This window comes from Lacerta agilis, chromosome 4, assembly GCF_009819535.1.
Source record: "Lacerta agilis isolate rLacAgi1 chromosome 4, rLacAgi1.pri, whole genome shotgun sequence".
Taxonomy (NCBI): Eukaryota; Metazoa; Chordata; class Lepidosauria; order Squamata; family Lacertidae; genus Lacerta; species Lacerta agilis.
In genome coordinates this window covers 52,818,919-52,837,260 of record NC_046315.1, presented here as the reverse complement: position 1 = coordinate 52,837,260, position 18,342 = coordinate 52,818,919, and the positions used below count along the sequence as shown (strand labels likewise).

General features: G+C 42.1%; 1 protein-coding gene across 1 annotated transcript in view; it reads right to left on the bottom strand.

Moving 5' to 3' along the window:
* The window catches only part of PCP4 (Purkinje cell protein 4), a 42,497-nt gene extending 24,622 nt beyond the window's left edge, over nucleotides 1-17,875 (bottom strand). The window contains exons 1-2 of the mRNA XM_033147051.1: nucleotides 17,746-17,875; nucleotides 34-85 (exon numbers count right to left, since the gene is read on the bottom strand). Coding sequence (XP_033002942.1) covers nucleotides 34-85; nucleotides 17,746-17,754 — 61 coding nt within the window. The 5' untranslated portion in view covers nucleotides 17,755-17,875. The remainder of the gene's footprint in view (nucleotides 1-33; nucleotides 86-17,745) is intronic.
* Nucleotides 17,876-18,342: the final 467 nt, after the last annotated feature.

The window sequence follows — 18,342 nt, the reverse complement described above, 5'->3', positions numbered from 1 at the left end:
CACAATGATATATATCATCCAATCAGGTCTTACCATTCTCACCAGATGTCTTGTCTTTTCCATTTGTTGCTCCAGCACCTTGTCTCTGTGCAAAAGAGGAAAATAAAGGGACGATTACATGTGGTCCAGGTGCGGGGAACATTTTGGGGCTAAGGGGCACATGACCCATATTAAAAATGGTCAGCGGGGTGTGCTTCAGTGGGGTGGGGCCAGAATCAAGCATCATAGAAGCCAACTCCTAGGAGCTGTGGGGGCTCTGTCCCCCACAATAAAATATTTGAGGGGACCCCGGCAAAGTTGATGGGTATTGCCATTCACATGGTGCGCATGCATCACATCATGTGTTCAATTATGCAGGGCGGGGCTTACCAGGGCCCCCACAATATTTTATTCAAGTTGGCTCCCCTGCCAAGCATTCACACAGTGCTCTTCACCACCACGGGGATACATTTAATTTTTAATCATTCTACTCATCAGGTTTCACCTTCCACTTTCTTCACACCTCTAAAATCTTTTATCTGTCATTGGGTATGCAAAAGGCAAAAGTAACTCGGTGATTCTAGCAGAAGACTGAAAATGAAGTCAATGCACAGCTGAACTGCAAATCCTGCACTGCAGCTATTTAAGCCCCCAAAAGTCAAAATGCAATTGCATCCTGAAAAGTGCATGCAAGTAGTTGCAAAATGCATAGAGCACTTATTTCATATTTGCAAGGGATACAAGTCTGCTGAGACATTACATGATATTCATTGCTCTGGGAAGAAACACAAAGATTGAATTTACAAACAGCAAAGAAATCACAAGTTGTCAATCAAAGCTACATGGAGCTATTCAGAAGAAGAAGCATTTGTTCAGCAAATTTGGCATTATTTGACTTTCAAGCTCATCAGTTATTAGTTCTTTTGCTTAAGCTTAGATGTCAACTGCATTTCAGGGCCTAAAATGCTATATCATTGGTGCAGAAGGGGGGGGGGGTTCTGTTTCAGAGCCAGCATGGTCTAGTGGTTAGTGTGCAGGACTTAGACCAGGGAGACCTGAGTTTAAATTCTCATTCAGATATGAAGCTCACTGGCTGACCTTGGACCAGTCATGCTTTTGCAGCCTAATCTACCTCACATAATATTGTGAGAATAAAAAGGGAAGAGATGAGTTCCTTGGAGGCAAGGCAGAGTAAGAATATAGTTAATGCTACTAGCATCCTGCCAAAAGTATTTGGCAAAACTTGCAGTTCGGTGATTACTTGCCTCTCACTTTAGTCTATATTTATGAAGCCATTGATCATGAGTATTATCATAAATTGCCTTTGAGCCTTTTGTGTACTCAAAGACCGATTGTGATTAATGGGTAAGAGAATGTTGTGGAAAGGTATTTTTAATACAAATATGAACTTTGCTGGCCAGTCATAGAGTTACCTACAGCTCAGGACCGCAATACCTGAAGGACCGCCTCTCCCCAAATGAACCGACCCAGACTTTGCGACTATCTTCTGAGGCCCCTCTTCGTGTACCTCTTCCATGAGAGATCCAGAGGGTGGCAGCATGAGAACAGGCCTTTTCTGCAATGGCTCCCCATTTGTGGAATGCTCCTCCCATACATCTATTTATTTTGTGCTTTTATCTTATGAACTGCCCTGAGATCTTTGGGTGAAGGGCAGTATATAAATTTAATAAATCAATAAAATAATACATTCCCAAAACAATGAAGTAGGAGTCAGTCCAACCCTCTTAAGTAATCTCCCCCACCCCCGGATTACTCTTGTGTGAGGGGGAGAGCTGTGATGAGCCTGTTGGCTCTGCCCTCTCCATCATGTCCATGTTGCCGGTTTCATTGCCCTCTACATAATGGGAGGGGGAGCTTCTGCAGTGACTAGCCTGATGTGCAATCATAGAATTGCAGAGATGGAAGGGACCACAAGGGTCATCTAGTTCAACTGCCTGCAATGCAAGAATCTTTTCCCCCATCATGGGGCTTGAACCCACAACCCTGAGATTAAGAGCCTCATGGTCTACCAACTGAGTTCTTACTCATGTAGGCTTCCTATTTAATCCTGTCAGTACTATGATCTTCCAAGGTTCTAGAGATTATGTCATTGTGGTCTATTGAGGGAAAAGCTAAGTGTGATGACTTCATATGCCACACATTCCCATGCCAATTATAAGGAAAGAAATAACACAGAGGAGAATCTTAGTGTCCCCAGTTTTAGTACTTATTGCTTTTCTTTAAGGGATTTCTACCCTTCCCTTTCCATGCACTGCTCTGGTTCACCAGAAGCGGCTTAGTCATGCTGGCCACATGACCCAGAAGCTGTCTGTGGACAAACAGCGGCTCCCTTGACCTATAGAGCGAGATGAGCACACAACTCCAGAGTTGTTTGCGACTGGACCTAATGGTCAGGGGTCCCTTTACCTTTACCTTTACCCTTCCCTTCCAACAGGCTTCCAGGGTAGTTTAGCAAAAGTTAAATTAACAGTAAATGAAATGCAAACAACAACATTTGAAGACCACAAGATATACAAAAAAACAGTATAAAATAAAATAATTAATTGCAAAGCTTCATAAAAGCAAATTGCAGAGGATTTAAAAGCTGAAGGGAGGGGAAAGGTATTTATCTGGAGCCAGAATGACATCAAGGTTGATGTCTGGTAAGCCCTCCTGAGGAGAGGATTTGCCCTGGGGAAAACTGGTGGTGATAGGCAAAAGTCCACCCTCTGGGGAGGAGCTCTTGGGATAAATTGGTCCTTTGCAGGGGGTGAGCAAAGGTTTGGAGAATTCAGGCATCCCAAGCAAATCTGACATGAACCAGGGAACACTCACTTTCTCTTCTATCTCTTTCATCAATGCTGTACTGATGTGAACTATTTTGGATAAAATGTTTAACTAAAAAGCTGGACAAAAATGTAATGTAATGTAACGTAATATAGTATAATATAATAAATGCTACAGAGTACACTAGTGTGGCACTATTTTCTCATTCTGCGCGCATTTAACTGGTGGATTTCTTGCCAAAATGGTTGAATGCCAATAGTCCTAAGTGTATCATCCCCCAAAGTTTCTCAGCAAACACTACCAGTATCCATCAGAGGACGAAGGTATAATTGTGTTCCAGTACCTCCAGCAGATGCGATATAAGAGCTGAAATGAGCACGAGTGGAGAATCGTAATGATTATACATTAAAGCGGATAAACAATTTTGTCGCTATGGAGCGTAGGAGGAAACACAGTTTATGACTGCTTGGGGCTATATAAATGTTTAAGTCAGTGGTTTTGCAGAACATCAAAGGCACATCATTAAAAGTGGCAGGGAAAACCAAATTCACTTTGAATTTGTCTTTATAGGGAAGGGAAAGGGGAATGAAAGCTACATGGCTGGTCAAACTGTTCGCTGATAAAGCATATGTCTTCTTTGTGCAACCCATACTTTTTGACACTGAGATGATGCAATCTTAAGGGTAGGAATCAAAATCAAAGGGTAATTCCTAGCCATATACAATCCCCCTTTGCACCCTCATTTTCACCTTCATTCCTTTTCTCCCCATCCTCATTTTTCTCAAATCGCCCTTGCACACAGATAACACCCATTTCCATACTGTCTCCTCTCTCCTATTCTGCAGCCTTCTTTGCACACGAACACCATTATCACCTTCCTCCTTTTTCAACTCTCCCTTGCACACAGGCCACCCCCATTTCCATGCCTTTCCCTCTCTTTTATTCTGAAGCCTCCTTTGTGTGCACACCCCATGAGGATAGATGTTACTGTCTCTTTATTATGAATAGACTTTTAAGAGCAAGCCTGTCAGCTTGGCTCAGTTGCAGAAGGTTAAGTTCAGGTGGTGGCTATAGTACATATACGGTATGTGAGTTTCCTTGTTAATAATAATAATAATAAATCTGTTCTAAATGACTACATTGAATCTGGAACTTGTACATGATACCACATCCTTCATTTCTCTTACATGAGGCAGCTGATGAAAAGAAGAGGGGAAAGTTTAAGTACAGCAAGAAGGGAAGGACACTGGGGTGTGTGTGGCTGTTTTAAACAACAGCAGACATTGGGAGAAAGCAGGGCTAGGAAGATACTGATGGTTGCTTTTTAAAAAACAAACAAACCAGTTTTAACAAGTAAAAATAACAAAGATGGGTACAACACAGAACACCAAAAAGCTAACACAACAGAGCCTTTCCAAACTTCCTTCTCACTGTACTCAAGCCTTGTTTTAAACTGCCTCTCCTCCCAATGTCACTTCCTGCTCGCTCTACTCAAACACCTGCCATTCTTTAAAATCACCTCTTTTTCCTATCAATATCTCCCCCTGCCACTTCTGCCATTGTTTCTTTTTTCAGTGTCTCCCCCTTCTCACTGTACTCAGACTTCTCCCTCTTCCATTCCTCAGCTACATCATGTGAGAGAGATAACAGGTGTGGTGCCCTCAAATATTCCATGGTACTTTACTCAAAGCTCTGCTGTTGTTTAAGACACCTGTTTCCTCTGTTTCCTCCCTCCCTGCTTTTGCTGAAAATTCTGTTGTTGTTTTAAACCATCACCTTTCCCTTCTCAACATCTCTCCCTTCTCATACCCATGTCGTGACCACTGCAGTTGCACAACCCGCCTCCACTTTTACTCCCCTTCCCCTCTATGACTTCATGCAAATCCCATATTGTAAAGTGGCACTACACATGCCAGTGGGAGCTATGCAATGACATTCTTACATTTTTATTCTATAGAAAGAAATAGCCATTCCAAGCAGTGGCAGAGCAAGCCGATTGGGAGCCTGGGGCGGCGTGTGTGCCAGCTGCCCGCGAAGTGGGGCCAGCCGGGGCAGGACACTCTGCGGGGCCTCCAAGGAGTCTGCCTGCCTCCTCCTACTCAGCCGCCCTACAGCGGGGGGGCAGTGTGGAGAGACGGCAAGCGGACTGTTTGGAGCAGCGCAAACCCTGCGGGCACCAAGACCACCACGTCACTCCCAGGAGAGACGCGTGGCTTGGGTGTGCTGCAGGCCCCACGGTGAGTGACGCCTGTCATTTTGTCACCCCCCCCTCACTGGTAACACACAGGACAGACCGCCCCCACCGCATCCCCCTTCCTCTGCCCCTGATTCCAAGCAGGAATCACTATGACAAACTCCTATTCTGTTATCATTTCTAACATTTCTTTTTCTGTGTCATTTAAGCATGTATTTAATTCATAATAAAATCCCAACTGAGTTCAAGTGATTATTGGAGTTGTAGGTCTGAGGGTCACCTGGCTGAGGAAGGGTCTACAATGACACTGGCTTGCCAAGGTTTCAGAAAAGAATCCTTACCAGACCTACTTGGAGATGCAAGGGACTCAATCTAGGATGTTGTACATGCAAAGCATGTGCTCTAACACTGAGCTACAGCTCCTGTTCATTTAATGGATGTCAATAATGACAATTATTAGTCAGATCAAACTGATATAGAAGCATTAGGAGCACTTGCAAATATCAAGGGAAATGGATTCAATATGTAATCATCTCTCTGTAAACTTAATTCTTTAAGGTGTTATTCTTCTGATTATAAATCTCTTGTAAATTTAGAAAAAGATTGTGTGTGTGTGTGTGTGTGTGTGTGTGCACAGAGAGGAATGGACTGATCCAGACTGCATTATTTAAAAGGGAACCACTCTTGTTTGGTATTGATTTTTACTCTGTTTTAAACCTGCTAGTTGTTGTCCATGCATTATGAAAATCTAGATACAGATTAAACAATTTTCAGCCGATAGAGAGAGTAGGCGTTGGACAGCATGCAAATGTGCCTTTTAGAAAAAGTTGGGGTTGTTCTCCATTGTCTCCCACCCTTTTACACCACCACCAAGTTTTCCGGAGAAAAAGAATAGGAAACTCCATTTTAGGGAACAATCCTGTACTGAAGATACACCCGCCAAGGGGTATAGGGCTCAGTTAGTGGAAGCCCCATAAGAGCAAAATAACTACCGCCTCAAACACTGGAGAAAGAACATAGCCATCATGGCTAGGAGTCACTGACAGCCTTATCCTGAAACAGCAGAAAAGCCCTGCTATGGTGTAATTTGATTCTGTTCACATTTTAACGCAAAGTTTCCTAATTTCCACTTCCTGAAACAAACATGCAAACTGAGACACAGCTATCTTTCAAAATATGCGCTTCTCTAATTATGTGATAGAGTTCTCCAGCCAAAAAAAATTGTAGAAAAATGCATATATTAGACGAAAGTATGCATTAAAATGCATAGATCAGTGAAAACAGCAAGGGAAATACATTCTATTTAGGGTGTTGCAAAATTCTGCATATTAGACAAAATTGCATTGAAATATGTATACTAGGAGGAAAGCATACTAAAATGCTGGTGCGTTTTCATGCTATTGCAACCAGCTATAGAAATGAGAAGAGAAACTGAAATTGACAGATTCATCCATCCCTATGCACTCTTCCATTGCTGCATCTGGTACAAGCTGTGCTTCTTTCAGCCTAAACCATAGAGATTGTTTTAAAAATTATCCACTTAGTTTGAAGTGGCCATATTGGGTAATACAAGTATGTCATCCTTAATTTATTTTTACATTTAATTCAATTACAATTAACTATTTTTGGAGCCCTCGGATAAACCGGGACAAACGAGTTACATTTGCAAGGCTTTGAGATCAACTTCTATAAATGGTAACCTTTGAAATAGTCAGGGGTAAATAGATAATTTTCCCTTTTTTGTGGGCATTTGCTGAGGGTAGTTTATTCCTGCACAACCTTGCAAAACAAAACAAAAAAACAGAAAAACCCTCTAGTTAACTTCAAAATCAAGATATATTTTCCTCCAAAGGTGGATTTTTACACCAAAATCAAATGTGAGCTGCATGAGTCACACCGACTCTACACTCTTTAATATACGTTGTATTAGCATATCTTGAACGAGACATATACTTTGGCAGATATTTCTTCAAGGATATTGTAATCAGAAATATTTCTGGTGTGGGAATTAACACGATGTTTGAAATTCATTTTGAAAGCAGCTGCAAAGAATGTAAAATTCTGTTACTGTGAAGCCTTTAAAACAGTGAAGCCTTTAACTGTGAAGCCTTTAAAATCCTTTGATTCTTTTCCTCTCTGAGTGTGGTTTTGATTTTTAAACATTTATCTACACGTGTAACCTTTACCTAACATGAGTAATTCCATGTGCTTCAATGGGATAGCAGTATTAGTAATGCTTGCATTATCAGAGTCTTGGTTTTATGTACATTTCTGTAAATAGCATGTTCATCTGTATCAAAGTGTGGCTAGCTTCTCCTTTCCTTCTCCACAAAGCTGATGGCTGATTAAGTTTACCCATTTTTAATAAGGGAAGGTGTAGTATCTATCCTAAATGAAGTGGGAAAGAGCAACAAGACAAATGCTCTAAAGGGGCTCGTAACATTGTTTGATCTAAGCAAGGAATGGCCAGATTTTTTAAAAAAAAAATATTCCCAATCCTCTTCCTTTGTTCTGTTTACTTGAGCCCTGTTCATGTGGGTTTTTTGCACATAGGGAACTCACACAAAGCCACTGGCCCTGCCCTCAATGCCACATGGCCATGCTGCTGGCTCCACACCCAGTGTCATGTGATCAATCTAGCCTTGGCTTCCCATGTCATAGCTGTCAACCTTTCCCTTTTTTTAAGGGAAATTCCCTTATTCTGAATAGGATTCCTCGCAAGAAAAGGGAAAAGTTGACAGCTATGTCCCATGTCCAAACTGCAAGTGCAGATGTCTGAAGAGGAATCCCTATGCATGAGCAGCAGGAGTTTCACATGATTGGGAACCAGGCATACCACAACCACCCCAATCATGTAGCGGTTCTTCAGATGTCCATGACATACAATGTCAGGTGTGTGGATGTGTGGAGGTTGGGGACAGGGAGCAGTGCCTTAAACCATGATATACACCTCCCCTCCATAAGATAAGCGAGTTGAAGGCAACAGGAATACTTATATTGGATCAGGAAGAGCCAAGTATGGATCATTATATGCTACTTATATCTGGCAAGGTTCTTTGTAGTTTCTCTTGTTTGGCATTGCAGCAGCCCTGTGAGGTAGGTAGGTCCACTTTGTTCACAAGATACAGGCAGGCAGCTGATAAGAAATGCTTATGCAAAACCATGCTGTAGCTATCAAAGGAAGGCAGCTGGTGCAGATTGCATGCCTCGGGAGTTTGGGGAGTGGGAGGTGGGGAAGGGATGATATTTGGAAGGAAAGAAAGTTTTCAGCAACAGGGGAGATTTGAACTTGCCTGAAAACAGAGAGGGAAAAGAGAGATTACAAGAAAATTTAATTTTACAGAAAGCACATCCAGCTGTAATTTTGTTAAAGGCTGCCTTCAAGGGACAGCACAATTATTAATGGCCAAAGCTTGCCCCCAACAAATCGCTTCATATTTGAACGTATTGATCCTACCATTATTAAAACAGACTTTATCTGCTCTGAAGACTGAAATATGATTACCTGACACAGCAGCCTTCCCCGACTTAGTGGTCTCCAAATGCTGTTGGGCTCCAGCAAACATCAGCCCCAGCCATTGTGATGGGAACTGTAGTCTAACAATATATGGAGGGAACCAGGTTGTGGAAGGCTGCCTTACAGTCAGAGCTCCTTCTATAAGGAATATTTTTGTTGCTTTGCATGTGTGCCACAATCTAAAACAGTTTTGTCTCATGATTTTCCCTGAGTACTAGGAGTTTCCAAAGAAATTGCTTTCGGAAGATTACATTTGGAAGCAGCAATGTTACTTGTTCAGCCACATCGATGGGCATTAGCTTTGAAAAGTCATAACTTTACACCAGTTCGTTTCTTCATAAGCCCTCAGGATCTGCCATCCAGGACACACGGAAACTCTAAGTGGAAGAAGCTGAAAAGCTGGCCACATGCCACGTCTGTTACTGCCTGACTGCCGGTGCAGCCAAAGGAACATCTTATTTGCCTCAGGACTTCAGCAAGCTACACTGAGCTCTGATGGATTATTGCCATCCATCAGATACTTCAGGAAAGCAAGCGCATGTCAGCCATGTTCCCTTTCCCTTTGGCAATGCTTCATGCGCAAAAGGCTGCTGAAGGAGATGGTGTACAGCAAGCATGGCTGGCCCTTATGGCACCAGAAAAATCCTTATGTAAGGGAACTCCACAGAGGAGGATTGCAGCTGGCTTTCAACCTGCCTTGTGCTAATGTGTGGAGATAAAAGGGGCTGTGATTCCCCAGAGAATTTGGTTTGTTTTGTCCAATCTTGGGAGTGCTGAGAACCTTTATATATAGCTGTGCCAGAATGAGATACTATTGTTTGGCTTGGTGCATTGTCTCAACCTACTGAAATTTATGCCATTGGAAAGAAAGGAAACATGGCAAGGGGACTGTGATCATCAAGCCTGGCACAGACTATTTTTTTGCGCTGCCCATCTTTCCTCATCCATCAGGATCCTGATCTGCATATATTATGAATTCAGTTGTCCTGTTTCTTACCCCTTGGTTACCATTTACCCAGGTGCAAAACAACCAGCACATGGATGCTCTTGCTTCTGCCGGTTTTGAAGGCTTTGGGCATGAGAAATGGTGGCTCTTGGGAGTTGCTGAAAAGGGGAAACAATGGATGAGACTAGCCTCAGCCTTTTGCTATCAAATGGGTTCATTATCATATTTCATTAGCAGTTTGCTCCATGGCAGCTAAAGTTACACCCCACATGGGACAAATGGGTCAGTAGTAGGGTCATATGATTTGTCCACCTAGACCAGCCCTTCCTAGCACTTGCACTCCCGGGTCTAAAGGCAAGAGGTCTTCCACATCCCCTGCTATCTGTTAACTGGAGATACCAGGAATTAAACTTGTGGCCTTCTGCACGGAGACCATATGCTCTGTCACTAAGCTATGTTTCTTCACTGCTGTCAAATATGTATTCCTCTATCGCACATTTATTAGATTCCCTTCTACAGGAGAACATGATGACAGGTTGTACCAGTGTTCATAGCTTCTTGGCCCATTGGACGTGGGGTCAGCACCAACAACTTGACCCTAAGTTTTCATGCGTCTCTCCTTTTCAAACTCCTTGCTCTAGCATAATTGTACTGGTGCTTGGCATGGCTCTCAGCGATGATGCAAGAGGACAAATGACACCTTTTACAATCATGGAGATCTGTATTCACGATCCTATCCATGCAGTGGTTCATGGAACCAGACCATAGATGATGAATATTATTATTTACTGCTTCAATTACAGTAATAGGTTTTGAGACATATATTCATTTTGCCCTTGCTGGCTGTTCTCTCTCCTTTTGTTCACTTCATTTCCTCTTCTGTTGACGCTTTATCTTATAATGACTTTTCTTCTCCAGCCATAGATTCCAGTTTCTCTTTCTCTGCATTTTCCTCAGATTGGCCAGTGCATCTCAAATGGCATAGGTGAGACCCCAGTGGGCAAGCCATGTGGCTGCCAATATCTCCTTCTCTTGAGTCCTTGAATGCAATCCAATTCCATTAGGTTCAATTGATATTTTTTTTAAAAAAATCATTTGTTCATTGACCACAATGGGATGTGTGCTTCACCCTTTCTGTGAAAGGGGCTGATGAGCTATGACTTATAGGCCTGAGGAAGCCAAATAACAAATTATGTTGATTGGTTGTACTACTAAAGAGTATAAGAGGATTGAAATCTTGCAAAATATAACATCCACCTTGCCTTCTTGTACATTTTTTGCTTGCAAGGTCCTTGGGGCAGGAACTTTTCTTTTGCTCAAGTTAATCTACACTTTGCTCAAGTTAATCTACACTGAGGTCCAGCTCCGAGGGCCTTCTGGTGGTTGCCTTGCTGCGAGAAGCCAAGTTACAGGGAACCAGGCAGAGGGCCTTCTTGGTAGTGGCGCCTGCCCTGTGGAACACCCTCCCACCAGATGTCAAAGAGAAAAACAACTACCAGACTTTTAGAAGACATCTGAAGGCAGCCCTGTTTAGGGAAGCTTTTAATGTTTAACAGACCATTGTATTTTAATATTTTGTTGGAAGCCGCCCAGAGTGGCTGGGGAAACCCAGCCAGATGGGCAGGGTATAAATAAATTATTATTATTATTATTATTAATCATCATCATCACCACTGCACCGTGAGCACCTACATAGGCAGCTGCTGCTGGAGATGCAGACAACCAAGAGCAAATGCCCTCTGGCACTGCAAAATTACAGCGCCTTTCTGGTATGGGCTCAGTTTATCTGCATTTATATTTTAGACATATTTACAACATTTATTGGCCTGGATCTTAGCCAAGTTAATGTGTATTTTTATAGGGGGGAAAGGCACTGCTCCTATCCTGCCAACAAGTTCTGCCCTGTTTTCACTGGTCTTGCCCCATCTCCCTGTCCTTGTCTACGGACCAGTATTTAAAGTTGCCAACTGTCGTGCGCATGTGCAAATTTTGCAAAAGTGAGGCAACAGAAGCAGGCCCTTTGTTAACAAATACTTCACTATAAGGCTGCTTACACACTAACTAACTAAACCTTTAAAGTGCATTCAAAGCGTGTCACACACACATACACGCACACCCCGACTCAAAGAATTCTGGGCACTGTAGTTTGGTAACAGTTGGTGGGAACTGTACCTCTGTGAGGGGTAACCCATAATTCTTTGAGGGAAAGGATGTGCTTTAAAGGTAAATGGGTATGCAGTCTGAACTGCATGAAGCATTATGCTCATTCCACACACTGATATAGGAAATTTAAGGCTCCCAAGCTTCAATCATAAGAGAAAAGGAGTTCAGGGAGGGCGGAGATATCATTTGTGTAATGTTCTGTACCTACACAAAGCAGAATTTTGCTATTAGTCCCCAGGGGCCTATTGCACTGTACAAAATGAGTTAAATCCATGATATGGCAATACTAGATTTTAGGAAGCATGAGAGCTACCTCAGTAACAGGGGCTCAATTCCATTCATCTATTTTATCCACCCGCCTGGCCCCACTTTAATAGCTAAGGTTATAAGAAATGAATACATGAAAACAAGGGCTGTATTTTTTATTTTTTTAAAGATTGTGGTCAATACTCCACATTACATTCCCGGGTAGGTTTCCGGGAACAAGAAATAGATGTCAAAAATACAGTATATTCCTGAGCCATGATGGTTTAAAATAGTAAACATTCATTATGTTCTGTGGAGCTGTGAGGTCCTGGTCCTTGCAGAGTAAGTGAGGAGAGCTTCTTCAAAAGAAAAAAATGGAAAGGAGTTAAGGGAAGGGCTCTGACTAACTTACTACAGCATGATACAATTGTGATTCTTTATGGGTTAAAGGAAGTTAAGACTGTTTAATCCTGATGTAGTAGGAAAGAAAGAAAGAAAGAAAGAAAGAAAGAAAGAAAGAAAGAAAGAAAGAAAGAAAGAAAGAAAGAAAGATGAAACATGACCTGCTCTGCTTCTTTATAAATTAAAAGGGGAAGGGTTACCTGGGACATCTCCGAGCATTGTGTTTTTACTAATAAAGATCTTCAGTAAATAAGATGGAATGTGCTGTAGTCACTCACGCAATTAGGGGATGAAAATGTGTATATAGCGATCTTTAAAAGCACATTCCATCAGTCTCACCAGCCCAGAGCTGAAGAGTAACAAATCCTTACTCTGTCCTGAAGGGGAGCGTGGGCAAAGTGACACATTGAAGACATCATTTGCCCTCTCTCTTTCAAATGACAGGGCACCACCCATCTAATAAAGGGATGTCAGTTCAAATTATTAAGTGATCTGTCTTTGCCTTCCTTCCCCCCACACCCACCTTTTGCCAGCTGAGGAATTTGTTCCTCATCAAGTTGCATAAATATCTTGCTCTCTCTCAATCTAGCTGTACATCCCTTGTTGTAAAGAACTGGGCAGTTTTGGGGTGAAGGGGGGACCATCTCCTGGAGTGATTTCCTCCGGTATTTCAGTCTCCATAATCCCTTCTGGGACTGGTGCATCATATAATTGAATGGGCAGCTTATTTAATTTTAAGACACATGGTTTACTTCTGCTTTGTATTTGAGGGGTGGTGGTTGCTGTTGGGGTCAATAGTGCCTTCCCACTCCATTGTGCCAATGATTGCCCTATACATTAGCACTGTATGAAAAGGACTTGCATCTCATTGGTTACCACAAGAGGAACCAATTTTAACTGCATTATACTCACATATACTAATACAAAGCCTGAAAATACTTTTGCCCTAACTTTTCCCAAATAAAACTAAGGGCAACATGCATTGTCTCCCACAATTGATGCACATGGCACTGTGAGGTAGGAACTTAGGCACATCAGAAGAATAATAGAATCATAGAGTTGTAAGAGACCACAAGGGCCATCCAGTCCAACCCCCTGCCAAGCAGGAAACACCATCAAAGCATTCCTGACAGATGGCTGTCAAGCCTCTGCTTAAAGATCTCCAAAGAAGGAGATTCCACCACACTCCTTGGCAGCAAATTCCACTGTCGAACAGCTCTTACTGTCAGGAACTGGACACAGTACTCTAGGTGAGGTCTGACCAGAGCGGAATACAGTGGTACTATTACTTCCCTTGATCTAGCTGCTATACTCCTATTGATGCAGCCCAGAATTGCATTGGCTTTTTTAGCTGCTGCATCACACTGTTGACTCATGTCAAGTTTGTGGTCTACCAAGACTCCTAGATCCTTTTCACATGTACTGCTCTCAAGCCAGGTGTCACCCATCCTGTACTTGTAGTTACTCCCTGTTAAAATTCATCTTGTTTGCTTTGGCCCAGTTCTCTAATCTGTTAAGGTCATTTTGAAGTGTGATCCTGTTCTCTGGGGTATTAGCCACCCCTCCCAATTTGGTGTCATCTGCAAACTTGACCAGGATGCCCTCAAGCCCATCATCCAAGTCATTGTATTTTGGTATTTGTTGGAGGCCGCCCAGAGTGGCTGGGGAGACCCGGCCAGATGGGCGGGGTATAAATAATAAATTATTATTATTATTATTATTATTATTATTATTATTGATAAAGATGTTGAATAAGACTGGGCCCAAGACAGAACCCGGTGGCACCCCACTAGTCACATCTTTCCAGGATGAAGAGGAGCCATTGATGAGCACCCTTTGGGTTCAGTCAGTCAGCCAGTTACAAATCCACTGAATGGTAGCATTGCCTAGCCCACATTTTACCAGCTTCTTTACAAGAATATAATGGGGCACCTTGTCAAAGGCCTTGCTGAAATCAAGATAGGCTACATCCACAGTGTTCCCTTCATCTACCAGGCTTGTAATTCTGTCAAAAAATGAGATCAGATTAGTCTGACATGAAGAGCCCTACTGGATTTGTTCAAGAGCCCAACTAGTTGAGGACCCAGTTCCCACAGTGGCCAATCACATGCCTCTGGAAAACTTGCAAGCTAGGTTTATGTGAGAGTTAAGCTGTGCCCAGAGGTTGCCTCCACACAAAAATTAAATACATGGAGAGGAAGCAGAACTGACCCACCATCACACTCAAGACTGAAAGGGATGCCTACATGCCTACAGGTCTATACACAAAGCTGAGCCACATGATTTGGAACCCTGAATGCGCAAGATTCCAGATCATGACTTTCAATACTTTCAATATTTCAAATGGAAGTCTGGGGGTGGGCCAGTGGGGGGGGGGAGGAGGCAACATCAAGAGAGACAGCAGACACAGTCTGTTCCAACGTGCAACTTCTGAAGGCTTTCGTGTCTGGCTCAGGGTCACCCACTGAGTTTCACTGCTGAGCGGGGAGCTGAATCCGGGTCTTCCCAGTCTGTGTCCAATATTACAGCCCTTATACCCTACTGACTCTCACAATGTGTCAAGAAGGAGATAAAAGGAAGCATGATTTATCTTTCATTCCTCAGAAGAGAATACATGGGATTTCAGTTTTCAGAGATAGATAGATAGATAGATAGATAGATAGATAGATAGATAGACAGACAGACAGACAGACTGTATATATGGATATGTATATATATGGATATATGGATATATGTGTATGTGTGTTTGTATTCAAATTTCTTGCAAGTATTATTCAGAAGAACAAAGTCTCTGCAGCTTCCTGGTCACTCAACATCTCACTCAGGTCCTAGAAAGCCCTGGTGCTTCTCGTGTTTAATCGTATGCTATCAGAGCATGAAGTTTCAAGAGAAAAAGAAGAAAGCTCCACCAATTAACTGAAATGGGCAAAAGAGACGGATGATAAGATCAAACTAATGAATACGCTATGCTGTTTGTTTTTCCACAGCCATAAAAGGGTAACAAAGCTGATGCCCATCCGGAAGCAGGAAAATGAGAAAATCAAACGGAATTAAGTAAATCGAGTTGGAGGATCAGCGTTTCTGAAAGGTCGAGAGCATCTGAAATCCAAATGTTTAGCTTACTTGGGAGTCTAACTGTTCTTAGTACAAAAACAATCACATCCTCTGGGCCATTCTCTGCTAGCTGCATACCCAAGGCTATTTTGGGACATTGTTTTCATTGCCATATTTGACCTGCTCTTTCCCATTACATTATGTCAGGTTTCAGCCAGATAATAAGATGAAGGGGAGTGGGGAGCCGAATCAGAAGGCAGTTCACTGAATGATCAGATTATTCTATCAGGAGCCCTGGCCAAAACCTGTAGATGTAAAACACTAGAAAGAATGATTGCCTTTCTGCTAGCATTTAGCACAACTTCATTTAATAATGATGATGATGATGATGATGATGATGACGACGATGTAACTTCCCTTGTTTTTGGATTGTTTTTCATCTTGAAAGCAGCGGGAAATTGTCCAGAAATTTGTTTTTATGCTTTGTTTAAGGCAGTTGAAAAAAGTTTACAGGCTTTCCTCATTTTCTGCATCACAGGAACAATGTAAGCATGCATAATAGAATGCAAATTTATTACTTGTTGAAGGACTGTAAATTAATGATCCAATAATGCTAGACAGCTCTGGCAGAGTTTGGAGCACTTTAAATTAGCCTCCAATGTGGCTTTCTCTGGGAGTCCAACTTTCAATAATAGCTACTTGACACTGATTTGGGAACGTATGATTAATAATGTGAGTTTCTTATTTTTGGTACAGGCTTATTCCTATTTTTGGTACATGGTAAGCACTGAATTATAGAAGGGAGATTTCCTCTGAGAGGAACCGAATGTGAACTGTAGCAGTGTGAATGACGATTGTATGAATAGGTAGTGACAAAAGAATGGAGCTAAATCTGATCCAAGAGAATAAAGCTATGCACAACAGCAATTAGGTTTAATCTTTTTTAAAAATAATAATAATCAGGAAAACCTTTGGAAAAGTTCTGCATAAGAATGGGGCCACATCAGATAAGCTGGTTCATTTAAGGTATGTGACAAAGGGACACTTAATGCAATTTGCATGCTAAAACGTTGACCTTTTCCAGTTTATTTATTCAGCTGTGAGCATCAAGTGGGAAAGTGAATAAGCTCTGGAAGAATGAGTGTGTTAGCCATGTATTCAATACACATACATGGTCAAAACATCACAGGAGGAGGAATGCAAGTCTTGCTGCTATCTTTGAGAAAGCTCTTAAAAGGAAAACACACCTCTTTGGATGGATGGAGAGGTAAGCCACACTGAAAGAACAACGATTTCCTTATTCTCCCCACAAACACACATGCACACACCCTTCTGGTTGACTCCACCCCATTGATTTTATCCTTTATCCTAGGCACTATTAATAAACTTAACAAATACAGAATATTATACAATAGCCTTCTTAACTTTGTGCAAGTGTCAACTCTACCCTACTTGGATTGGGTAGAATTCTAACTCTTCTGCCAGAAATAGAATTCTCCTTTATAATGAGAAAGTGTATCCAAAAATACTATTGCTCTATTAGTAGAGCTGTCATGTCATTTGGAAAAATGCATTATACATCCAGAAACTGGAAACAATTTCACTGGAACAGATACATGCATACTGACTTAATTTACCTTTTTGTTACATTCTCTCTCTCTCTCTCTCTCTCTCTCTCTCTCTCTCTCACACACACACACACACACACACACACACAAAGTTCCTTTTTATGCACCATACCACCTGCATTTTTACTTATGTATGCAAAAACATGTTCAGCTAAAGCAGCTACTTGATAGAGAGCAATTAGAAGCAAAGCGATTCTCCCCCCCCCCCCAAAAAAGTCAGCTTTGCACTTTGATGTCTAAACTTTAGCATACATCAGCTTGCTTTTGAAGGACGCAAAACATATACGGAAATCAATCGCTTTGCTTCAAGAAGACACAATGCCCGCCTACATTCATTCCTAATGAAAATGAGAAACAAGGCTACTTATTTGGGATTTTTGCAAACTGTGCAAAGCCGATGCTTCAAATGCCAGCAAACTCTTTCGAGAGTAACGAAAGGCTGTTGCATTTCTTTTAAGTCTGTCTCAGTGCAGCCCTCTTGCATGATTTAGGCAGAAGTAAGTCCCACTGAGCTCAATGGGACTTACTGCCAGGTAACTGGATATAGGATTGCAGCCTCTGTGAGGATTACCTGCTCGTTTTAAAACAGGTCAGTTCACTATTTGCTAATGATGTCTTACATCTCCCTAGGAAACCTTAATCTAGCCGTTGTTAAATTCTTGGATGGATGCCAGCCTTTTTGAAACTTAAAACATTCCACAGTTTGAATCCTCTTTTTTCTATTTAGCCTTCTGTCTTATTCAAAAGAATCTGCATCGTTCTCTTCTGTTCATCCTCCTGTTCTCTTCTACCTGCTACCCTCCGTATTAAAAGCATTTTGTCCACTCACCTCACTCATGATTGTTTGGAAATGACAGTTCACAGATTTTTCCACTTCCTCAGAACAAGGCTACTGTACCAAGCTCTTCACACACTGTTTCTAGCTTTTCTCTTAAAAGGGGCTGCCCAGTGGCATCATGGCTCTACTAAACCAATAAGAAGCATTCACCTGCTCAACCAGCTTTCAGCCGGCATTTGAGGACACAAGGAGCCACCTAATGGTGAGAACGGGTAAAGGCCGAGAAGTTCTACTTGGAAAAGCCATGTTTATACAGAGAAAAAGAAAAGGTCGCCACAAAAGGCAAGGGAAAAGAGAGGGGTGGGTGGATGCACTGCATGACGGAGCTCTTCTCCCTGATGGTGACACAAATAAAAATAATTACAAGCCTAAAGGTCATGGCAGCGAATGAGCATCCAGGTCACCAACCAAAAATCACTCCCCTTTTCTTGATAGAACCTTCAATGCCTTTAACCCCTGCAGAAATCCTTCAGGTGATACTCCCCTCTCACCCCTGCACTTCGCACTGAGAAGACTTCCCCTGTGGCCTGTCTGCAGCTACATTGCAGGGGGAGGCAGCCTTGCTGCACTGTTCCTTTTTAAAAGAGG